The sequence below is a fragment of the Myodes glareolus genome, chromosome 8 (assembly GCF_982192425.1).
Source record: "Myodes glareolus chromosome 8, mMyoGla1.1, whole genome shotgun sequence".
NCBI lineage: Eukaryota > Metazoa > Chordata > Mammalia > Rodentia > Cricetidae > Myodes > Myodes glareolus.
Genome location: NC_142033.1, coordinates 37,768,813 through 37,794,610, shown reverse-complemented (window position 1 = coordinate 37,794,610; position 25,798 = coordinate 37,768,813). Strand labels below are relative to the sequence as shown.

Sequence of the window (25,798 nt, the reverse complement as noted above, 5' to 3'; positions counted from 1 at the left end):
CTGCTTACCACCTTGATCCCAGTGACTTGCTTAAAATGCTTTTTATAGAATCCAGTACTACCAGCCCAGGGATGGCACCACCAACAATGAGCTGGGTCCTGCCCGATCAAACACTAATTAAGAAACTGCCCTACAAACTTGCCTGTAGCCCAATCTTATGGCAGCATTTCCTAAATGAAGATCCTTTCTCGCAGACAACTTTAGCTTGTATCAGGTTGAGATAAAACTAACCAGTATAATGATCATACAGTGGTGGAGGTCATGATTTCTTCAGGGGACAAGGCCTGAGAATAGCATGAATGACTATCCTTATGGCAAGACCCTGGAGATCTGACTCACTTGGCAAGGACCTGTGGACAGTTGGCCAAATGATTCTGGGCCTGACTCTGGGAGTTGTGTACTAGCTGCTCTACTTGCATGTGTCCACTATGTTAGTCACACTGCTGGCCCTGAAATTTACTATTACATATTTGCATAACTCTTCCTGAAAGAATTATTTTAACAAGAGTTTTATATAAATCGTATTAAATGGATGCTACCACGCGCTAATGTGAACATTCAAGTAACAAGGAATGAAGTAGAATCATAGAAACCCTCAATTCCCTCATTTCTAATAAGTGTGCCAATGCCCTAAGAAGTTAAGTGAGAGACATAAGAACAAGAAGTAACCAGTGCCAACTATTAAGAGTAAATGGCCAGATTATGTTGCCCATAGGATAAATTAAAAAAAAAAAACTTGGTATGCCTCAGAAGGGATGGAGTATTACAAAATGTAGAATAAATTGATCCCATTTGGCTGGTGAATTGATCATGAGAACCCAGACCCTACCAGATGCAAATATTAACTACAAGAGACAAAACTATCTGTCATCCTGTTTGATGTAGTAACCACATGCCCTCCCAACTGGGCATACCATTCTACCTGTTGATGTGCCTAGTCAGAAAAGTTCGTTTATATCTTACAAAACTGCTTATTCTTCTGATGGTAATGGACACTGGAAGGAGAGATGGGAGACAGAAGAAGAAACAAAGAACAAACTGACAATGATTATAGCCATTTTCAAAAACTTAGGAAGGAAAAAATGATGTTAAAGCAGTTTAAATAAAGATAGCCCAGGATGCACATGGCCATGTGCCTGGGCAGCAACAGGTGCTCACAATTTCTTTGTGTTCCCAACTCCACACATCGATCCTAGGCCCATAAGCCTACCTGGAGGAAAGCCTACAGCAACCTAGACTGATGTTAGAAATTAATGATGCAAAATGGAGATTAATGAGGTAAGAGGATCTTTTTGATGATCTGTGAAAAGGTTTATCGAGCACAGAACTGATTGATAAGAAAGAAACCCTTGGGAGGCCATGTAAGAGCATGTCAATAAAAGGCTATAAGGTGACAAGGAGCGTGGCAATTTGAGGTTTAAACACAAAGCCGAGAGGTAGACCAGATCACAAGGGAGTTGTGGGCCATGACAAGCCATCCACATATTGTTGTTTTTGAAATAAGATGCTCTTCAGGGTTTTAAGAAATAGAAAGGTGTAAGAAATGGAAAGACCTGATCAGCTTTATGCAGAAATGTTAATGAAACACTAATTAAGTGGAGGCTATTGCAATGGCACAGCATGAGATGCAAATAGTTCAAGAGGGTAAAGCGACAGTGGCAGAGCTGTTACCAAAGTCATGACAGCTGAAGAATGAAATGAGGCATCATGACTAGAGCGTGAGTGTCAGTGAAAAGGTTCAGATGGGGAAAAGGGTGTGGGAAGCCCCGTAAAAACAAAGAGGAGTGAATAAGTACATTGTACAGTGTTTTTACTTTAATCAAACTACAGGATTCTTTCCATTAGAAAAGAAGACAGATTTTGAGGATGATTTCTAGAATGTGGAGAATTGTTCTGTCTTGTTGGTATAACTTAGAGAAAAGGTCAAATTTATGCATAGGAGCCACAATAAGATCATCAGTCTCCTCTTGCTTTCTCAATGTTCTTTTATTCTATTATCTCATTTTGAATAACAGGTATTAATGTTATTCATTGATGGGGTCTGGTCTGATAAACACACCCATATAATTATGCACTGATCAAGTTAGGGTATCTGCCATCAAAGTTTATTTTGAAAGGACCTAGGTTTTTATTAACAGCATAAAATAGAGGAATGTTTTTTTCTGTCATGTACATTCACTGGAAAGTTTATCAAAGATATTTTAAATTTTATTCCATTTAGATAAAATGAAAACTTTTGTGACTATACATTTTTAAACATAATTTCTTTCATGAAATCCTGGTTTGATTAAATGAATTACAAAAATACATCAACCAAAAACAGTATATAAAAATGAAATTAATCTAAGTCTCAAGTGTACTGTAAGTCGTGAAACATTGAAGACCAAATGACTTCAATTTCCTGAGAAGTGCATTAACGGATCATTAATACAGATGGTAGAGTACTTTAAAGCTACTTTTATAAATGCAATGTTTTACATGTACGAAATGAGATTAAATATTTTTCCTCATTAACAAATCATCTGGTTGCTTTAGTGAGTCTTAAAGGACAGAGTTTAGGTCAATCCAAAAGATAGCCACTGATATCTCCTGATAATTCTAGCTTATTCATTTAAACAACCATTTTTAAGGTCTAATGATCAAAATGAATATGATCAAAGATCTCATCTGATAAGAATATGATCTTCTTACAAACCCTTCCTTTTCCCTTTCACAATCCATTTCTTTTGCTCTTCTCCTCACTAGTATTTTTTTCTTTTGTTCAATCTTACTCATTCTCGTCATTGTGTAAAATATGTATATATAAACAATTTTCAGAACCCTGGACCTTTCTTCTCAGCTACAGATAATCTACCTGATACACATTTCACACACAATGTATTCCAAATGATTTCTTTTCTTTGCCTTTCTCATTGTCATAGTAAATGATCCCATCTTAAGAAATGATACCAAAATATAATCATTCACACAAAATGGTTAAAATAATCTAATTTTTCACTAAGCTCTATTAACTCTGGTTCTAAGCTGTCTCTCTCACCAATTCCCTTTGTTTCTATTGCTATCTGCCTGATTGAAGACATTACCTTCTGATATTATCCTATTTGTAATTATTCAAGAATATGAAATATTGACAACAAGCTCCAGAATGGTGGGAAGTAATGAAGTCTACACAAGCAAAATAAACTAATCCCTTACTGCTACAATGGCTCACCAAAACCAGACATGGCCTCTCTTTGGTTGTTAGCTGCAGCAGAAATCAGCACTAAGAACATCTATCCATAACTTCTTTTCTGATTTCATTTTTATTACAGAGGAATAAAAACAAACCTTCAACACCTAAGTTTTAGAACATTGTTTTTCTGTGTTTTTATTTAAATGATATCATTTTTCAAAAGTCATTTTCATGCATTTTAAGATTCTTTGCTAATTTTATATATGTATACAAAGCATGTAGGTCATTTCTACTTTGTCCTTTTGGAAGGGAAAGTCAGTTTTCTTCAGGAATGTGGCTCATGATAGGTTGGCCCTACTCCAGTGGATTGCCCTACACCCATGTTCATATGGGCTGTACTAGTCAGACTCATCATGTTAGAAGAAGAGGAAGAAGAAGACCAAGAAGAAGAAGGAAGAAGAGGAGGAAGGGGAGGAGGAGGAAGAAGAAAATATGAATTGTGATGGTAGAGAAGGGGCATCCTTAATTGCTTATCATCTTTTATGTGAGCTATCAAGTGCTGGAGACACTAAATTGTGAAACATCCATATCTTCAACAACCTACCTTGTCCCTGACAGTTATGCAGACATATATTCAACTCAATGATTGGCATGTAGAGGGATTCTGCATACTCCAAACCAAGATGCAAATTGGGGAAACTTCATGCTAACTGTTTTTTTCATTATGAACCACTTAAAAATTTAGTACCTTAATCATCAAAGAAGCCTTCTGCAGCAGATGGGAACAAATACAGAGACCCACAGCCACACAATAAGGAAGGACAGAGAGAGAGAGAGAGAGAGAGAGAGAGAGAGAGAGAGAGAGAGAGAGAGAGAGAGAGAGATTGGAACACTTAGGTCTAAATGGGATGTCTCCATCAAATCCCTTCCCCTCAGAGCTCAGGGAACACTACAGAAGAGAGGGAAGAGAGAATTTAAGTGCCAGAAAGTACAGAGAACAAGGGTGTCTAGATCAACTGAGCAAAGCTCACATGAGCCCATAGTAACTGAAGCAGCAAGCACAAGGCCTGCCTGCAGGGGTCTGCACCAGATCATCTGTGTATATGTTAAGGCTTTCCGTTTAGTGATTTTATGGATCCCCCAGTGAACAAATCTGTCTCTGCTTCTCTTGCTTGCTTTTGGGCTCTTTTCCTTCTGTTGGTTTGTCTTGTCCAACTTCAATGCAATGGTCTTTGTTTTATCTTATATTTTATATTGTTACCATTTAGAAGCCCATTCTTGTCTAATGAAAGACAGAAAGAGAGTGAATCTAGATGGGAGGGAGGTAGAGAGGACCTGAGAAGTGTGGAGGGAGGGAAATGTATAATCATGGCATACTGGATAAGAAAAAGACCTATTTTCAATCAAAGTGAACATTTTAGTGGCTTAAAAATAGCAAATATTCCTCTGGATTACACATCAGCAATTAGGACAAGAAGATGAAGAGATGACTTTTTTTGTTTCATGACATCTATTGCCTCAACAGAGACAAACTGGAGAGTTAAAAAGCATGGTATTTCCTTCTCTGTCTTTTTTTACTTTCCACATGGGTTCTTCCATCATTACAACCTCAAGATTGGTAGTCTTATTAAATGGGAGCTGGGCTGCTAAGTAAGTGCTCCAAGTAACCCAGACAAACACTAAGTAATTTACTAGTCTGCCTTGAAAGTATGGCTGCATTGCTCTGACTGCACTTTATTACTTTTCAAGTCACTGAGGACAGTACAGATCCAATGGAAAGGTTTTGTAATCTCTGTGTTGAAAGACTGTTGAAGAAGGTGACAGAATTTAATCCACCTCGAATGGCAGTGTTCATTTCTGTTGATTTGGAGTCTAAGACTCAGGTCCCAGTTCTCATTATTTACTCCGTATCTCTAAAAAATGCCACCTATAGTTGTGCTAAATTCTCATGATGTGAAGGTGCCTATTTGAGAATTCTATGTGATATGTATTTACATATCCCCAGAATATTTCTTAGTTTCCATTGAACTAATAATGAACAAGTATATGTTCTGAAGCAACAATGAGTAATAAAATGATACTCTCAGGTATTGACACATTTAGGTATCATTATATGAGTTTATTAATTGATTTAATTTTAATAGGTTAATGAACAAAAACATATTTATAAATACTATGTTAGAATTATATAATTCTCAGTTTCTGGAACAAACCAGATAGCTACCTGGCAAGTCAAACCAGTAGGCATTATGCCCCTTCTCTTGCTGTATGATGATCATGTTTTCTCTCTAACTTATCTTTCTCAGAAGAGAGATATGGAAGATTCCATTCATTCACCATTCGCTACTTAGGTAATACAGAGGTTCCTCTGGCTCTCCTCTTCCACAAGTGGTGAAAATATCTGATGCTGACAATGTTTTATCCCAGGGGTTCCCAAATCATTGCTTTCTACACACACATAAGCTGACATTTTCCTTCTGCAGTATTTTGAGCTGTCCTCACTGCTCCTGTGTGACCTCGAGAAATTAACTTATCCCCTTGGTGCTCTGTGCTCCCCATCAAAACAATGACAAGTTTGGACAATACGACCTGAAAAGACACCTTATAAAGTTACTGGAAAACTGCAAACAATGAGACCTAAAAAATATTCCATCTTTAATACGGCCACAGCAGAAATTCTGATAGACACCTATATTAGTAGGCTCTTTGCTCACTACCCAAATATGCCAAAAATGAAAATAAAAATCTGCTAATATCTTTTATTAAAAACTTAAATTTTCTGTTATCTGAAGAGAACTTTTCCCAGAAATTTTCAATGCATTTTTGACAGCAGCTTTAAAACCCAGTGTTCATTTCTTATATTCTTTACTCACGATGCGACAACTCCTTTCCTTAGTAGCAAAATTAAATAAATTTTACATCTGTCACAAGGAAATAACCACATTGGGAAAAGACTGTCCTGAGGTAACTTGCTTTTAAATAAGTGAATACAGATGTGAGGTGTTTAACGACAAATCAGAGGAATCAGAGGAGGAAAATTCACCAGGATTATATAAATAATTATGTACTTGAAAGAATAAAAACAAGTGAAGGAAATAAAAAGCAAAGTATTAAATAGGAGGTACTAAATGTTATTTTTCTTTCTTTGGGTTTTACAGCCCTTGGGTTATCAAGCTTAGGCCTCCTGTGCACTATGCAAGTGCTCTACAACTGAGGTACAACTCCAACATATACTGTCATTTTTTAAAGGTAAATTAAATGGCAAGAAAATCACTTTTCTTAAGAGACAAAGTTAAATTTTTCTTGGCATATGTGCACTTAAAGTTTATTTTCTAGTCAGTTTGAATACTGCAGTTCTTAGAATGGATACTGTTAAGGCTCCATAGTCAACCCTCATTTCCTGTCATCACCCAGGTTTCATTCAGAGAACTTCCCGCTGCCTTAGTGTGTGCTAGGCGGTCAACTTGACACATTCTAGAGACATTTAGGAAGAGGAAGCTTCAATTGATAAAAAGTTCCCACCAGATTAGCCTGTGCGCAAGTCTGTGGTACATTTGTTCGATTGATGGTTGATGTGGAAGGACCCAGATCACTGCGGGTGTTGCCACTCCCAGACCAGGGTTCCTGGGTGCTATATGAAAGCAGGATGAGCGAGCCACGAGAGCATGCCAGTAAGTAGTATCCTTCTAGAGCTCCTGCAACAGTTCCTGCCTTGAGTTCCTTCCCTGACTTCCTTCAATGATGGACTATGACGTGAAATTGAAAGTGAAATAAACCCGTTCCTCCCAGGGATGCTTGTGGTTACGGTGTTTAATCACAGCAACAGAAACCCTAACTAAATACTGTATACGAGCTATGAGGCTTAAGTCATCACGGTTTCTCCTCTGAAACTTCTAGGAGGTTCAGATCCTCATCACAGAAAGGCTATTTCATAGGCTGTGAAATCTTGTACTTTCTACCTGAATTAGAGGAAAAAAAAATCGTTTCAATGGATCTCAATCAATACGGGATTGAACTAAAGGGTGAATGGAAGCATAGAGAGGGTCTTATTAGATACAGCCTGCGTCGTAGTTTTCCAGGTCCCCTCACAAATTTTGGATGCTGACCAAAAGATACAGAGTATATTGATCACCCTGTGACCACACCAGCTGCTTCCTTTCCTGTCAGGCTCGAACCCAACTGTTGGATATTCCCAGATGCGGACGACGTTGCTTCCCAAAGTACGAATAGAAGCTCATTACTGCCTTGTCCCAAATTTTTTAGACCTTCCTGTAAACTCTAGACCTTTACCCCTCTGTGGAATACACTCAAAATGAACAACCCTCTGTCACTGTTGTTCAAAGGTATAACACTATGCTAGGTGAAAAAACGTCTGTAGTAATGCATCGGACTAATTATCCTGGGAAAAGAGCTTCCCTCTCTGGGATCTTAATCGGCCCCATTTTAGGATTGTTTGGTGCATTCTTTGTGGGTATCCCCCAGCCTCTGATTTTGGGGGCCACTCTAAGACCTAGCACCCATTTAATATCTATTATTAAGTCGCTTTCATTTTACTTTGGGGTGTGTGTGTGTGTGTGTGTGTGTGTGTGTGTGTGTGTGTACGGGGGCATGCATACCTCTACCTCAGTATGAAATGGCGATCCTGCCTCCAAGAATCTCAAGATGAGACTGGGTCTGAGAACTGTCTCCCACCACTGTATAATTCTTTCTAGGGCTGGAATTAAAGGCGTGCACCACTGGAATTTAAATCTTGCACTGCCCGGTTTCTATGGCAACTAGTGCGGCTACTGGGATTAAGAGTGTATGTCATCACTGCCTGGTCTGTAAGGCTGACCAGTGGGGCTGTTTCACTCTCAGATCTTCAGGCATGCTTTATTTATTAAAATATAATTGAAATGTTAGCAAGGATTATATTCAGTGCATGTGCCCTTGCTTTCCAGAAGATGGGAGAGTGAATTCGGCAACTTAGAGAACGACTAGCAGAAAAACTAAGGGAATCACAGTTGAAGGACAGGAAGGTATTCACCCTGTGACTAGCAGATCAAGCGAGACCCACCATCTTCACACACAGATGGAAACCAATTGAGAACTCTTCACCAAGTCTTCACCAAGTCTAGTCCTCATCATCAGAGACTGGTAATGCTCTAAGACGGCATCTGAGGCCTCCAGCCGAGATTTCTAAACAGGGCTGTAACAGTGTGTTTTATCGGTGTGTTTGAAAACTACTTTTACTTAAGACTCTGCCACTATAAAAAGCTCATAAAATCACTATATCATTGGAACGTAGACTTATGGGTTATCCTAAACCTGTGTTGGATGCGGTGGTGTTGAAGGGGAAGCGTGGTCTGTTTGGCTCCAGAATAAATCCTCTTAAAAATTTTGAAGCGTGAAATTACTTTTGCACGGACACAGAGAAGCCCACATCCTTGCTTTCTGATGTGCTCACTTACTGTTTTTATATTTTTATAAATAATTCTATGCTTCATACTGACTAAGTCTGAAGTAATTTTCTTCGTAGAAGCCACTCACGCCAGTTTTTCCCCGTAAGTCTCTCAAAAGAACTCCCCAGCCACGACGGGCTTCAGAGTGGAGGGGTTCAAGCCCTGTGCCCCACGCAACAACACAGATACTGCACTTCATAAAGACCCATGAACTCCCAGACCCTGTGCGGAGCCTCTGCACGCCGACAGCAGGCCTAGGGTGCTTCTCTCCCACTGCACTCAAAGGCGGGCTCTGACGGACGTCCGGCTGCTTTAGCGTAGACACAGGCAGCTGCAGGGCCATGACCACAGCACCAGAACTAGGGCAACAGACTGCGGTCAGCCGCGGTCGCCGGCGCGCTCCGACCGCTGACCTTACGACCCCTGCGGAGGCGCGCTGACGTCATGAGCGGCGCGACCCGCAAAGCAGCGCGTTTTACTGGCGTCAGGCCTGGCGCACGCCTGGGGCCGAGGCAGGAAAGTGGGCTCTGGGATGAGTTGGCGTCTCCGGCCCTGGTCCTGAGCCGCCCCGGCATGTGGATGCTCGCCGGGCGGGCTCTCGCGCCATGGGCCGCCGGCGCCGCGCGCTTACTGCCTCCCTGCTCCCGGCAGGTGGCCGTCTTCGAACCCGGCGCCACCCGCAGGCCCTTCAGCACTGCCGAGCTCAAGGTGACCGGCTCTCCGGGGAGTTGGCGCTGGGCTTCCGCGTGTGCACGGAGGGCAAGCCCTTCGACCCCTGCTGCTCGCCAGCCTGGCTTAGGGATAGGGTCAGTCAGTCTTGAGCATGTGTTGTTTCTGGAAGCCTCCGAGAAGCTGCTCCTCTCTAGCAAAGGTCTTCCTGGGTTTGTTAGTTAGCTTCTTGGGCAACTTGCTTGACTTTGCGTCCGAGTCTGCAGCTTCGTATTTGAATGAGATAATAATCAAACTTGGAGGTTTGTGGGACGCAAAGGCTCCAGCGGACGTGGCTCCAGCTGAAAGATGCCTTGTGGTTAGAAAAGTGGATTTGAAAGTGGTGCAGTTCTGAAGAACTTTGACCTAAATACGATGGGTGAAAAAGAGACTACAATGCAGCTGTGACGGTTTTGTTTGGAGAGTTTCCCTATACCAATATAATCTGCCTTATATTGAGTAACTAAGTGAAAGCTAAAATAAACGTTACAGTCATTACAATTTCATCTTGTTTCCTGATGATGAAAACCACCTGGGGGAAAATGACTAATGGGCGCACACGCACTTCCGTTTCTCTTGAATACCAATTTACAGCAGTTTGTGGTGTGTCTCACTGTGGTAAAGATTTTCTAGGAGGTTTCTGCTTGAAGGTATTCTCATGTTCTCGAGTCTGTCTTGCCTTCTCCATTAGTGAAAGTAAATTCACTATTGGCTCAATACATGACTGAAGTATTAAGTAAGGGGGTTTTATTTAGTTTTGTTTATGGAACTGACATATTGGTAAGTCTCTTGTAATTTGTTCTTTGTAGTTAGAATTAGTCATATATCTTTATTGTAGGAAAAAGGAGGTAAAGTAAGTGCAATAAGTGAAATTGCCTGCAGACTAAGAGTCTTCTTTGAATTTGTAATTTGTTTTATGCAAATCTTATGCCCCTAAATGTGATGTTCTGTTTCCTTTGTAGGAGAAACCTGACATGTCTAGATTTCCTGTTGAAGATATTAGAAATTTCAGTATCATTGCACATGTGGATCATGGCAAAAGTACTTTAGCGGACAGGCTCCTAGAACTAACAGGTATTTTCATTTTATATCATAAGCTTGTGATTGCTTTGAGTAATTGGGAATTTGGTTTTACCATGATTTCTTACATTTTGCTATTATATCTTTAATGTTTTCTGATAATTGTGCTTAATGTTTTGTTTTAAAACCTGGAGAAATCAATCAATGCTTCTTCCGTTTCTAGGAACAATTGATAAGACAAAGAAAAATAAGCAGGTTCTTGATAAATTACAAGTGGAACGAGAAAGAGGAATCACCGTGAAAGCGCAGACAGCAACTCTGTTTTACAATTTTAAAGGAAAGCAGTACCTCTTAAATCTCATTGACACGCCAGTAAGTCTCAGATTGACTTAGCAAAAATTGCTGAAGTTAGTCTTGTTGATATTCCAAACAAAATTCTTTCATTTAGGGGCCGAATTTGTACATCTACCTTTGGTGTTTGTTTTCTCATTTTTTGATGTTAGTATAGCTTATTTCAAATGTTTTCACAACTTCCCCCAGCACACATTTTACAAGTTTTTGTCATATCAGTAGATTAGCAATAATATCTATTTCTTTAAAAAAATATAGCTGATATTTAAAGGTACCAATATTTTGCTTTTTAGGGCCATGTTGATTTTAGTTATGAAGTGTCCAGGTCACTTTCTGCTTGCCAAGGTGTTTTACTGGTGGTCGATGCAAATGAGGTAAGATCTTTCTTTGTACACGACGTGACATGACTGTAGTGACGAAACACAACGTGGTAGTGACGGAACACAATGTGGTAGTGGTAGTGACGGGACACAGTGTGGTAGTTGTAGTGATGGAACACAACGTGGTAGTGACGGAACTCAGCGTGGTAGTGACGGAACACAACGTGGTAGTGACGGAACACAACGTGGTAGTGATGCTTGGGGTGACTCTGGGGACAAAGCTACTCCCTATTTAGGTAACACAGGTGAGGAAGAACAAAGGGTCTTAGGTCTTAGGGCATGGCTCTGGCTCTGGCTGGATGATGGTGCCTATCTTTGTCCACCTTGCAGATCTGTCTTCGGGACCTGGGACTGAAACGAATGGGGTAGACAGAGCTGAAGCTACTGACTAAATTTATTCTGGAGAAGAGGTTACAGGAAGGCAAGGAACACCTGTTCCATAAAATATGCTATAGAAATCAGCAAAACAGAGTTATTAAAAATGCTTAACAATGTCCCATTTTTACTCCAAAAAAAATAAACATGTCCTATGAATTGAATGCACTGTTTAAGACAGGAAGCACGAAATCACATCCAAGAACAACACAGGGAACAGAATGCACTTTTGGTGAAGCCCTCTACCTACTTCCTGCAGCCTCTCCCATGGTTCCCCAAGGCACTGTTCACCATGTGTCATTCTTTAGCTGCTTTCCGACAGAGGGCATATTGTGTTGTTTTATTAGCACGATCCAAAAATCTCAGTTTGATGATGTTATATGGAATGATATGGAATTACTAATTTTGTGATACATTTAGTGTCAAACAGTCATCTTGGTCTCTGTTGTCTTGCCTCCAGGGTATCCAAGCTCAAACTGTAGCAAACTTCTTTCTTGCCTTTGAAGCACAATTGTCAGTAATTCCAGTTATAAACAAGGTAATTAAAATGAGACACCAATGCCATTCATTATTTACCTTCTACATTTTAATGTTTAATTGTGAAGTATGGGTTTTTTTCCTTAATATGAGGGATCTGCAGTTACTATTCACTTAGATTATCAGTTTGATTTACCTCTGAATTTCTTGTGATAGAATTACAGGTCAAATATTTCTTTCAGAGACTTGAAAGGTTTGTCTAAATTGCATGTGTTTCTCTAGGAAAGGGGAGCAAGACAGACCAAGCAAAGGTGCCAGCCCCACTGCCATGGGAGGGGCTTAGAACTAAGAATCGGTGCAGTCCATGAAACAGATCAATGCTTACTTCATCCATATAAGTCCATCCAGCACTATAGAGTTAGGAATCCTAATTTAAAAATTCAGACTGCATTAAGTTACATTTCTTTCTTTTTTTGCTAAATATAAAATAAGACTACCCATAGGTAAATAATTCTTTTGAAAAAATCATGGAGAGATCAATTAGGTTAACTCATAGAAAGTGTTATTGATCTCCAAATATTATTACTGTGAACTAATTTTATTTTTACTATGCTCACTCAGTAATTTTGTTTACAGATAGATCTAAAGAATGCTGATCCTGAAAGGGTGGAAAAACAGATTGAAAAAGTGTTTGATATCCCTAGAGATGAATGCATTAAGGTAAATGCCTTTTTTTTTTTTTAAGATGATTGTCTTAGTTTTTTTTTGTTTTTTTTTTTTTTTTAATTGCTGTGATGAAACACCATCACCAAAACACCCTGGGGAGGAAAGGGTTTGTTTGACTTATACTTCCACATTGTAGGAAAGTCGTTGAAGGAAAGAAATCAGGGCAGGGCAGAAACATGGAGGTAGGAGTTGGTACAGAGGCCACGGAGAGGTGCTGTTTATTAGTTTCCTCTGCTGGCTCACTCAGCCTGCTTTCTTATAGAACACAGGCCAGTAGTCCAGGAATGGCACCACCCACAAAGGGCTGAGCCCTCATATATCATTTACTAATTGAGAAAATGCCCTAAAGCTTGCCTACAGCCTGATCTTATTTTCTCAGATGAGGTTTCTATCTCTCAAATGACTCTAGTTTATGTCACGTTGACATAAAACTAGCTACCACAACTATTGAAAGTTCCCTTTATATTGTTAGAATATATAGATTGTTGCTATGTAACTTTTAAATGAACTAAGGCTTAACGATTTTACCACTTTCCTTATATTGTAGACTTAGTTAGCCTGTATGTCAGAACTAAAAGCCTTTTGAAACTCAGTGTAGCATTATGTGTACATGTGTGCCAGCACCAGACTCTGCACAGTGTTATAGGTACCCAAGGAGTCTAAAAGTGGGACTTGGATCTCTTGTAACTCCAGTTATAGGTGTGAGTCCCTGCTGTGGGTGCTGGGAAGTAACCCTGGGGTCCTCTGTAAGGCAGCAAGGGTTCTCAAAATCTGAGTCGTCTCTTCTGCCCTTAGCATTACTTCTTGTAAGTTCTTTTGTTTTTGAAGAGCAGGTATTTTTGGACTTGATAGATACTGGTTAAAGTGATACATTTCATTAAAAGGCATAATTTTTGCTCATCAAAATTTTTGTTTTAATTCTCATTCCATTGCTTTCTGGACACACCAAGAATGTTCTTTCACTTTAATCCTGAAATCCTAGGGTTACTAACACTGGATAATGGGAAGGTGTCCTTATCTTTTTCCTTTCTCTGTGTTCCAAAAAATGAATAAGAGAATTTTTCCTCTTGATCATGAATGATAAGACCCCAGGAAGGATGAGTGTAGCCTTAAATCTCAGTGCTTTTGTTTTTACATGGTTTCAGATTTCTGCAAAACTTGGGACAAACATTGAAAGTGTTCTTCAGGCAGTCATTGAAAGAATACCTCCGTAAGCAGTTTTTATACTATTCACTTATGTTCACTACTTTAAATTTAGAGTTTATTAATTATAGACCTTTATAATTGAATAGTTTAGATTAATAGGCCATCAACTTGATCTGTCCATTTAAGCTAGTGGATGTGGCAAGTGATTTGCAGTAGAGTGGAATAACCTTTTGCTTTAGTAAAATGTAAAGAAGGCAAGTTCAATTTCAATACAGTAAAGCCAAAAAGAAATCAGGGATAACGGCAGTCTCTCTGATAATCGTAGCATAGGGAAATAAGTTTGTTGATAATTGATCTTTGCTGTATAGTGAACATATATCTCATATTTTCAAATATATATTTTTGAATGTATTTCAAAAAGTAACATTTCAAATGTTGTATATTTTGAAATAATTTCAAAATTTAAAACTGATGGTTGAGATTTATCTAGCATATTTTATAGAAAGGCCTTTTTGCTTTGGTTCTTGAGTAATTTTCTTTGAAAATTAAATAACATGCTTCCTCAATTGAAAATAAGTTGTTTTGATATTTTCTTATATATACTTTTATAATAGTCCAAAAGTTTGTCGTGAAAACCCACTGAGAGCATTGGTGTTTGATTCCACCTTTGACCAGTACAGAGGTGTGATAGCCAACATAGCACTGTTTGATGGTGTGGTTTCCAAAGGAGATAAGATTGTATCTGCACACACCAAGAAGACATATGAAGTTAATGAAGTAGGCGTTTTGAATCCGAATGAGCAGCCCACTCAAAAATTGTAAGTAATCTGTTGTAGCATGTACAATAAGTTTATGTATGTGTTTCTCCCAGTGTGCTCAGAATAGTCATAATGTAGAATTAAAGTGGATGATAGGTAGAATGCAACTCTGCAGCCAGACACTGGGTCAAAAGATCTCATGTGTTTGTAGTGGGCAGTCTTATGACTATAAACATGATTAGGTTTTATTAATTAGTAGAAATAACTTAGTGATCTAGTACAGACATGGTTCTCATGTTAATGTATTTGATGGTACAGTTAAGTATCAGGGCACCCCAATTCATTCAATGGATTTATTTTTTCTTTTACATTTAATTTCATCGCAACTAAATTTTGCAATATAAGAACTCCTTTCTTCATGGGAATGCAGGGTTAAACCTAGATTAAATAAAATTTATAGAAGAGTAGGATAAAGAAATTAGTATGAACTAGAAAATCAGTTCTGAGTTAGCTGTGAAACAGCTGCTGAGTGGCTACTCTAGTAATGAGAAAACATGACATCAACCAACGTAGTTTTACTTCTCAGGTCGTCTCTGAAAACTAAAGTGTCAAATAGAACATTTGAGTACTTGCATCAGAGTCCACAGTTTCATGTTGTATCTAAAGAGCCTCATGTGAAATATGAATCAGTTCATTTTAATTTTAGTGAAGTATTTTTGAAGTGTTTCATGTATTGTATTTGTGTAATGTGTCTGTATATATGTAATGTATGTATTGAACATTACTGCCTCTTCATTCATTGCTGCTCCTCTGCTGCAACCCATATGGAAATGAGGGTGCTACTATGTATGTTTTCTGGTTTTTAAACCTAAAACTGAATTCACGGAATCTGCTTTTATCATGTGAAAATCAGATACGTAATAGACTGTTGTTACATGTTTATTTTTTCCTGTTTGGTTAAAAATTTATCTTTTTCCCCCTTGTTAATGAACCTTTATATCATAGTAATCGACATGACAGTCTCTTAAATTTTTCTACAGTGATATTAGCTTCATAAGAGATGTTAGAAGCTGGTCTTTAATTTGTGAAATGTGAGCAGAATCACAAAGACAGCGTGAGTAGAGATTTAGGGTAATAGATAAGACACTTTGTTTTCTTAATGAGCTTCAGAGGTTGAATTCGGTATGTGCCACTTGCTTGTTTGGAAGGGATATGACAGATTCCTAGGAAGACAGAACTGTGAGTATAAAGCAGTAAATATTTGCATATGCTAATTTTATTTAGATATGCAGGACAGGTGGGCTTTCTGATTGCTGGGATGAAAGATGTCACTGAAGCTCAAATAGGAGATACATTATATTTACATAATCATCCAGTGGAGCCCTTGCCTGGGTTTAAATCAGCGAAACCAATGGTATTTGCAGGTGAGGAGTTCACAAATTCAACACCAAAAGACCAAAAGTTTTTTTTTAATTAAAAGTATTTCTGTGATGAAAAAAAATGGACTAGAGGATAATAAACATTCTTATAGATCTGTTTGTAATGTGTATGTGTGTGTGTATACACATATACATACATACAGACATATATATGATGATACTTGCCTGTGTATTTGTATGCAGTTTTTCTATGTATCACTTTACAATTTCATGTATATGGTAACATTTTATATGAGAGCTCATTTAGGATTTCTTAAGAAATAATATCTAGGAGATCTTAATAACATGAATTTTCTTATTTCTCTGAAAAGTTAGTTGATTACACTTGGATTTTTTCTAATTAATTAGGGTGTGCTCTCGTGGATGCAGCAGACAACAGTGTAGCCTCTAGGACATGTAACATCGGAACAGGGTTTACTGTGAGTCTTGCAGACGTTTAGATAATGAAGACCTAATGGAGGGTCATCTGGTTTTTCTAACCTGGGTCTTTATCCCTTGGCTTCTCCTCATAGTCCCCTCTCACAGATCACGAGCTTTATTACTGCTCTGCTTCAGCGAGTCAGTCATTTGGACTGCAGAGAATTTGTAAACTGTAGACTTCGTAAGCAGGAGATGAAGAGAATCTGAGAAATCAGTAGTAGCTCTCATAGTTTCTAAAGTGAGTTTCTAAAAGTAAATTTATATTTACTTTTAATAACTGATCTGGAAGTGAAGTCCAGTGTCGTTTTGGGCCTGTTTCTAACCTACTAATAGTTTTCACCACAGTAGTGGACCATACTATGCTTTTAATTTTTGAAGCAAACATAATTTACCTAATTATGTATATGCTTAATTTCCTTTGTTGTTTAGTTTTTTCTTCTTTTTGTACTTCTCCAAAAGCATAAAACCACTGTTTGGAGTGTCAACACAATTGTATATTCATTAAAGCTAATCGGTTCCAAGATACCTAGCAACCAGTTTAATAAAGAAAAGTAAAATAATTGCCAAATGGTTAATTTTGAACTTGACAGTGCTTCATATTATGTTTGTGTCTCCAGGCGTGTACCCCATAGACCAATCTGAATACAATAACCTGAAGAGTGCTATAGAAAAACTGACTTTAAATGACTCCAGTGTGACAGTGCATCGGGATAGTAGTCTGGCCCTGGGCGCTGGCTGGAGGTAAGGGAGATTTACATCATAGAGTCACTTTTTTTTTTAATAGGAAAATAAGTTCTAATTGTGTAGGTTGCTTCTTAATACCTCTGAATATCAGTTTAAATTTTTTGTATTCTTTGTGTGTATGCATACACATGTATATGTGGTGTGCACACCAAGTGTGCATGCTCACGGGTCCGAGACCAACCTGACTCTACACCTTGTTCTTTGTGATGAAATCTATCACTGACCTGGGATATCACCTGGTACCTTGCTGTCTCCTCCCAGCACTGGGGTCACAGGTGCATTCTGCAATTCCCGCCTTTCTCATGTGTGCTGGCCATCCAAATTTGGGTCCTTATGTTTGCTCAATGAGCTCAGTATCCACTCATCCATCTTACCAAGCCTAAAGATCAGTTTCTATGAGTAAAATATCAAAAATCTTCATGTCTGCTCATTTCTCAAGTGGGTTCATGTTATGTGGATAATTTTTTACTAATTTAAAATAGTAGAATATTTGAGTCTTATTTTATAAAATTATACAAGAGATGCAAATTGCTGGAATGAGTCTCAATTTCCGTCCTTTCTTACAAAGTAGCACCGTGTTCACAACAGAAAACAGAGTTCAATGGGACCTGGACGTTTGGAAGGATTTTGATGTGTTCCCCCCCTCCTTTTCTCCATCCAGGTTGGGATTTCTTGGACTTTTGCACATGGAAGTTTTCAACCAACGACTAGAACAAGAATACAATGCTTCTGTTATTCTGACGACTCCCACTGTTCCATACAAAGCTGTTCTTTCATCTGCAAAATTGATAAAGGTACTATAATATTTACTTCTATTTTGTATCAGGCTGAAAGGGAAAACTTAATAAAAACATATGTGTATATACTAAATACAAGAGAAAATTGTTGGTTATTTATAGGTGAATCCCTATTAAAAGTAATTTACAATTGGTTAGTAGCAATATAAATTTTATTACCTTATTTCCTTTTAAAATCAAATTCATATATCATTTTTCTTAGATTGCTGACAGTAAAAAGAATTAGGAAGGAGAGGACCATTGTAAATTCTGCTTGTAATATGGAAGATAATTTTGGTCATAAATAACCTATGGTATAAAAAAATAAAACCTTCATTCTTGTGGGAAATTTTTAAGTTTTAAGTTAGTGATAAAACCAGTACTATGTTCCATGTAAGTGGTTATTTACTCATTTAAATCACTGCTACCTGAGCACAAACAAACTGATTGTATACACTAATTAGAATACTCTAAACAGTCAAGTTATAAATGTAATGTTTTGTCATACTTTTTCTAGATTGTTCATGAGGTGTGTTTTGTAAATGTTAATAACTAAAATACTTTAATATACTTAGTATTGACATCACTAAGAATGTTAAAAGCTGGTAATTGGACGATCTTTTTGTTTCCTAAGAAAAAGGCTATATTATGTAATAATCTAATCTTTAGGTGTTTCTTGTTGATGTTATTGCTGCTGCTTTGTTAATTGGAATAAGTTCCATAACTGTGTTCTAAAATATACTGTATAATAAAAGCAACCTTTAAGAAATACATTTATATTAGTGTTTGTTTTTAAATACCTTTCATTTTTTCCATTTTTAGGAATATAAAGAAAAAGAAATCACAATTATTAACCCTGCACAATTCCCTGACAAGTCAAAAGTAGCAGAATATTTGGAGCCAGTTGTTCTGGGCACTGTTGTCACACCAACCGAATACACTGGAAAAATAATGGCGCTTTGCCAGGTAGAAACACAAAGGGTGACGGTTTCAGTCCCTGGAGCAGTGCTTACCTAAGCTCATATTTTATTGGATTTAGGATTTCGTTTGCTAAGGAATTGACCTCAATAATTAAATAAATAGTTCTTGTTTTGGGGCCCTGCATCCAGAACCAGTACTGATACACTATCTTGATTTTATACACTAGCTTTAAGTCTGGTTGTCTGTCAGTATTAGCCTAATATTTTAGTAAAAGGAATGCAAAAGAACTGCATACTTATCCCAAGGGGACTTCAGTGTGATTTAGCCTATCTGTGTACTTGAGAGTGAATATAGTATGATTTTGAAAGTAAAACTGCTCTGACAGAGATTAAAAGATTTGGTTTAAAAATAGTGTTGTTCTTACATTAAAAAACTTCTGCGTGTAAAATTTTGGTTGACCATTAAATAATATTACTTCATTCTGTTTACTTTTGTTTATAGAAATAATAATTTGGAAATTAAAAACTTATCTTTTCTCATCAGTATTTGTTTGGATTATCATTGATGTTTTCTTCCTTTAGGCACGAAGAGCAATTCAGAAAAATATGGTTTTTATTGATGAAAATAGAGTTATGCTTAAATACCTCTTCCCTTTGAATGAAATTGTGGTAGATTTTTATGACTCTTTGAAGTCTCTGTCTTCTGGGTATGCAAGGTGAGAAAATAATGGTAGTCACAAATGTCTCAATGGAGCTGTTGGATATGCTGAGAGTAAGGATTTGCTCTTCTATCCTTAGCAATTTTATCTCTGAAAGTTGAGAATCATATAAGGTTAGGAAGCTTGAAACATAGGAGGAAAAGATTCTTTCTGATTCATCAGACTTAATCTCTCAAAAAAGTAAGCAACCTCTTCAGAGTTTTAAATCCCTTGTGCCTTAAAATTGGACATAAATTTCAAAGAAATTAAGTGAGACTTCAGATATCTGTGTGTGTTGTTTTGTCCCTGGAGCGTCTGCTTGCAATTGAAACATGGGTGTAAATATTGAGTATGAAAACTGCTAAATGTGCACTGCTTTTACCAGTGCTAAAGTCAAGAACTAGGTCTTCCCAGGGAGACGTTGCCTATCTAATAAAAATCTATGTACTTTAAGGGAATACTTGAAACCCAGCCAAATAAAGGTACAAGAGTTAAGTGTTAAATGAGCAAGAAGCTTTTTGCGTTGCCTCTGGCAGGCAGTCTGTTTTGTTGCAGTGGCTTTATGAATTAAACTTTGTGGCTAGCTGTTAGCTTTGACCATGTTGATGAAAATAGTAGCTAACATGAGCACTGGTTTGTGATTGGCTAAGCTTTGTTGTAACTACTTGGTATGTACTAGGTCCAAGTGTACTGTTACATGTATTAGTTCATTCAGGCCTGACAAAAACGTTGAATGTTGAAACTGTGTATCTGTGTAGGAAAGATAAGTATCCCTTCTTAATGACAGTTCATTAGTGCATCATCTAAATATGTTTGTTTTATTTTTGTTTCTATTTGTTTGTTTCTATTACCAGTGTTGTCATTGGTAACAGAAAACTAATAATGAACCATTAAAATACGGTTAGCCAAATTTCACCAGCTGTTAGCAACAATAGAAGGAGCTGACATTTGTTTTTGGTGGTTGGTTTTTCCTAGTTTACTTTAACCAGTTCCTTTTCCTTCTAGTGATTTATAGTTCCTATACTTAGACCTTAATTTCTTAAATGAAGGTTGATACATTTGGTTCTTTGCTATGGACATACACATTCATCATATGAAACTTTATGTGTGGTAATAATTTAATCAGGTTTTCTTCAGGTGAGGACAGCTAATGAATATGTAGGAAAAAGGAATTTGTTGTGTTTATAAGATTTAATTTTTAGTATCATGTTTACCATTGTTCTCTTTGTTCTCATTAGTTTTGATTATGAAGATGCAGGTTATCAGACTGCAGAACTTATAAAAATGGATATTCTCCTGAATGGGAATATCGTGGAAGAGCTAGTCACTGTGGTACATAGGTAAGCAGACTAGAAAAGATCACCAACTGAGTATGCTCACTTTGGGTATTTTTGTGTGGTTGATAGCTATTCATTCTTACTGAAGCAGATACAGTTTTTAAAACTTTGAAAGATAATTAAAATAGATTTTAATCTACTAATTTTTTTCTGTTTTTTACATTGCCCTTTCCCTATTACTAAATATAGAATATAGAATTATCATAGCCAAAGTAGTATTATCATGTAAATAATTTTCCCTTGCTGTGTTAATGTACAAGAAAATGCTTTTAATCTTTATAGTGATGGTTTTAGGATTGAGAACAAAAAGACCTTCATATTTCTAAAAATCATTCATGATAATGAAGTCAGGTACACATGTTCAAAAACTAGCAGACTGGGACTGGAGAGATGGCTCAGAGGTTAAAAGCATTGCTTGCTTTTCCAAAGGTCCTGAGTTTAATTCCCAGCAACCACATGGTGGCTCACAACCATCTGTAATGGGGTCTGGTGCCCTATTCTGGCGTGCAGGCATACACAGACAGAGTATTGTATACATAATAAATAAAGAAATATTAAAAAACTAGCAGACTGTTAAAAATTATGCCATATCAATGCAATTTTTTGTTTTTATCTTTTTAATTAATTTATTTTTCATCAGTGCAATTATTAGTCAGTATTGATTAATACCTAGTTATAGAAAAATGCCTACTAAGTAAAGCGTTGATTTCTATTTGAATCTCTTAAAACTTACCTTACTTTTATTATAGTTAATTACTGCACATGGACTATAAATATAATTTAAATATTTATATTTAGGATAGCTATCTTTTCTTCTATCTCAGAGAGAAAGCATACACTGTTGGCAAGACCATATGTGAGCGTCTGAAGGACTCTCTTCCCAGACAGCTGTTTGAGATAGCAGTCCAAGCTGCTATTGGGAGCAAAGTAATTGCAAGAGAAACGTGAGTGGAAGTGCATTTTTGTCCAAGGCTGGCTTTAGAACTATGTCCAGAAAACACGGTGACAGTTTTAATCTTGGCCTATATTTTATTCTTGTAGATCATGAGAGGATAGAATATTCCGACTCATCCACTGATGTTTAATTACTTTGCGTACTTACATTAAGTTATGCTACTTTCAATTGATATTATTTATGAAGGTTTGTTAAAGAATTTCTGCTTATTTCCATTGAATTTCTGGGTTAAGGGATTTCTGTAAGGTTGCATTCAATGGCTTATAACTTGTTCAGGTAGATTGTAAGTGATAGGAAGAGAACCTAAGGAAATAATAGAATATTTTCTCTGAAGCACTGAATTGGGAAAGATTATAAATAACATGCTGGGTTTTGTTTTCTAGACCAGGTCCCTTAGAGGTTTATGGTACATACGGAAATAGGTTACTTTCTGCAGGAAGCTGGCTCTGTGGATGGTGGCAGACTCTTGGGCAGCACTACTCTTGCCCCACCCTTCGGGCTCTAAAGACCCTGGAAGTTAGAAACACTCTTCAGTTAAGACAGTGTGGGAATTCTACCTAATTCTAGCTTAACTTAAACATAATATGACAGTAATCGTGAATTAAAACGACCATTTTGATAAAGATTTTATAAAATGTATGCTTATTATGGGAATAATTTCATTTTAAACACTATTTTAGTTATTCAGTATCTTAGAAAATCCAGAAATTAGGCAGAGTTCCAGGGAACATCCTAGAAAATAGAGTACTTATCACGTGGTCATTTTACATAAATTGTATTGAAAATACATTTTCAAAAAAAGAGATACTTTTTTAAAATTAGTGTTGATTTGGAAGTGTCATAGTAATACAGTAGTTTGTCTTGAGAGTGGCTGTATAAAACACAGATTTATTAATAAATCCTTTCTCGTCACTGTCCATTGGCAGTCAGGCCAGCAATGGGGTGGTTTAACTTTCTAAAAGGTACTTTTTAGAATATCTAGGCTGAACTGGGAATAATATAATTCTCTTTATTGAAGTCACAAATGATTGTATTCCTACTCGCACATACCACAAAGCTGCACCTTTCTTACCATAGGCATACTGATGTTAAAGTGGACTTTTTGCATCTTAAAATCAGTATATGAAAAGAAATACAAGAACATTTGAGCTAATTAATTACATAAATCAACTTTGTCTAAAGAACACTATCATTAAACACTATCATATTTTAAAAAGAGATTTGTGTATAGAAATCATATACGTTTGAACTGTGTAATAAATTTTCAACCTAAACAGAATTCTTCTTTTACAGTGTGAAAGCATATAGAAAAAATGTTTTGGCCAAATGTGTATGTATATACTTTTTTTTTAAACTTTACTATATTTCATGGGTTTAAAATCAGTGGGGTTAGAAATTTGTTTCTATTTCAGTTTTTATGTGCCATGTATTTCATTTCCAAGTTGTGTTTTAAAAGAGTAAATTTCTACGTAACCATATTAGCATCATTTTAAAGACATTTAAAAATAAATGCCTCTCATTTTCTCTTTTCTTATGTAATACCATATAAAAGAGAATTTTATGTTACTACCATAATGTTATATATATGAAAGATTTATAGTGACTCTCACACTTGGAAGAGTAACAATTGAAATTTACCTTGCTACATTAATTTTTGATTTTTTTAAATTTTTTTGTAAAAAATTTCCTTTACTTCTTTTTCTAAGTGCCTGGTAAAGTTTCTGGCACAGGTCTGCTGCTGAGAGTCTCTGTATTAGGTTGTAGCTATGTTATATGCTTAGCTTAAATAAATAAGAACATCATTTTCTGAGGAGGAGTCAAATGATGTCACAGTGATATGATTATGGTTGCAGTGTTCCTTGGTGTAATTATATAATCATTTCCTTTGAACCCATTTGGATTTTTTATTTTTCAGTATGGTGGTGATATTACCCGAAAAATGAAACTTTTAAAGAGACAAGCAGAAGGGAAGAAAAAGCTGAGGAAGATTGGCAACATTGAAATTCCAAAAGATGCTTTCATAAAGGTTCTGAAAACCCAGCCTAATAAATGATTCGTGAAAGTGGGGGTTTTCTCTTTTTCTTATTATTTGCATTGACACCAGAATGAAAACTATGAAATGCTTATTACTTTTAGGCTCTTCAACTTTGACCTCCTGGAAGAAAAGAGGTAGAATGTGTGCTACATTGCCTAGTCCTTTTATGTTCCACTACTCAGTGCTGCCTCTGAAAATTAAAAGAGGCTAATTCTTGAAAGGAGAGGCCACTTGTTGGTTCCTGGCTGCTGGGCAGCTCAGACCCGAAATAATCAGAAACTATATTATTTAAAACACTGCTTGGCCCATTAGCCCTAGTTTCTTATTGGCTAACACTTATATCTTAATTTAACCCATTTCTAGTAATCTGTGTATTGCCACGTGGCTGTGGCTTACCAGGTAAGTTCCCAGCATCTGTCTCCAGCAAGGCTTCTCTTTAACTCCACCTTCTTTCTCCCAGCATTATTCCCTGCGAAGACCCAAGACAGTTTCTTTATTAACCAATGCTATTCACAGCATACAGAGGGAAATCCCACATCAATTAATATATTTTACATATTTAAGAGGACATTATTTAATCACAGTCAAATTTTTTTCTTGCTTTTCTTCTTTTTTAGTGTTTTTAGACAGGATATTGCCATGTAGCCCTAGCTAACCCAGGATTCTTACATAGTTCTTATTTACCTCAAATTTGTGACAATCCTGCCTTATCCTTCCCATTGTTGAAATTACAGGCATGTGCTACATTATCTAGTTTATGCTTGGCTTTTCTTATGGATACTAAAAGGACCTCTAATTCTATCTCGTTCAATTAAAAACTTTCCAAAAATACCCTGCATCATAATTTTTAACCCAAACACGATATATATATATATATATATATATATATATATATATATATATATATATGAAAATTAAGAAATAAACTCATCTGAGTGGCAGTGGCACATGCCTTTAATCCCAGAACTCAGAGGCAGACACATCTCTGAGTTCGAGGTCAGCCTGGTCTATAACAGTTACACAGAAAAACTCTGTCTCAAAACAAAAAATGGCAGGTGATGCCTGCCTTTAATCCCAGCACTCAGAAGGCAGAGGCGGGTGGATCTCTGAGTTCAGGACCTGCTTGATCTACAAAAGCTAGTTCCAGGACAGCCAGGGCTGTTACAAAGAGAAACGGTCTTGAAAAACCAAACAAGAAAGAAACTTAGCATAGGACCAAACTAGGTCCTCTGGAGTGGGTGACAGTTGTGTGGCTTGGCCAGCTTGTGGAGTCGCTGGCAATGGAATCAGTATTTATCCCTAGTGCATGAACTGGCTCTTTGGAACCCATTCTCTTTAGAAGGATACCTTGTTCATCCTAGATACAGGGGTGAGGGCCTTGGTCCTGCCTCAAGAGATGACAGTTGACACCCCAAGGGAGGCCTTACTCTGAGTGGTGGGGGAAAAGAGGAGAGGGAACTGGTATTGCTATGTAAAGTAATTTTTTTTTTAAAAAAGTCAACATGTTGCCAGATACTTGTCACAGCTTTTCATGTTTATATATTTAATCAAACATTTCTGAAACTAAATGGCTTATGTTATACATGTAAGTTAAGCTTAAGGTAAGGCCCTGTCTTCTGACATTCAAAATGCATTCATGCAATACAACAGACATTTGGTATTCTCACCAGCTAAGAAGTAACTATTACTTAAATGCTAAAATGACACAGCCAGTAATGACTTAGTTTCCTGTTCAGTTACAGCAAACAAACCAACATAAATATATTACTGCAAGAAAGAGTCCTCATGTTGAATTTTACTTTCTGCCTTGTCTTAAGCATGGCATGCCTTGTAAGAAAGAGGCTATTGAATCTTAGCATTTTGGTAGAATATATTTTTTTTTCTTTTCTTTCAGTTTATTTATATGGTGGATTACATTGA

The 25,798-nt window shown here is 37.0% G+C and overlaps 1 protein-coding gene across 3 annotated transcripts; it reads left to right on the top strand.

The window, feature by feature from the left end:
• Window positions 1-9,098: 9,098 nt before the first annotated feature.
• On the top strand, window positions 9,099-23,908 carry Guf1 (GTP binding elongation factor GUF1). 3 transcript variants are annotated; one of them, XM_048415014.3, is made up of 17 exons: window positions 9,099-9,321; window positions 10,284-10,395; window positions 10,565-10,713; window positions 10,986-11,066; window positions 11,908-11,985; window positions 12,561-12,644; window positions 13,796-13,860; window positions 14,477-14,614; window positions 15,839-15,978; window positions 17,031-17,154; window positions 17,819-17,951; window positions 18,756-18,899; window positions 19,436-19,569; window positions 20,790-20,891; window positions 21,713-21,832; window positions 23,137-23,173; window positions 23,759-23,908. In XM_048415014.3, the coding sequence occupies exons 1-17, from the start codon at window positions 9,187-9,189 to the stop codon at window positions 23,894-23,896; spliced, it is 1,914 nt and encodes a 637-aa protein (XP_048270971.3). In that variant the 5' UTR covers window positions 9,099-9,186; the 3' UTR covers window positions 23,897-23,908. The 3 variants fall into 3 exon arrangements, with proteins under 3 accessions (XP_048270971.3, XP_048270969.3, XP_048270970.3); XM_048415012.3 differs by having other exon boundaries at window positions 14,411-14,614; XM_048415013.3 differs by having other exon boundaries at window positions 9,099-9,419; window positions 14,411-14,614.
• Window positions 23,909-25,798: the final 1,890 nt, after the last annotated feature.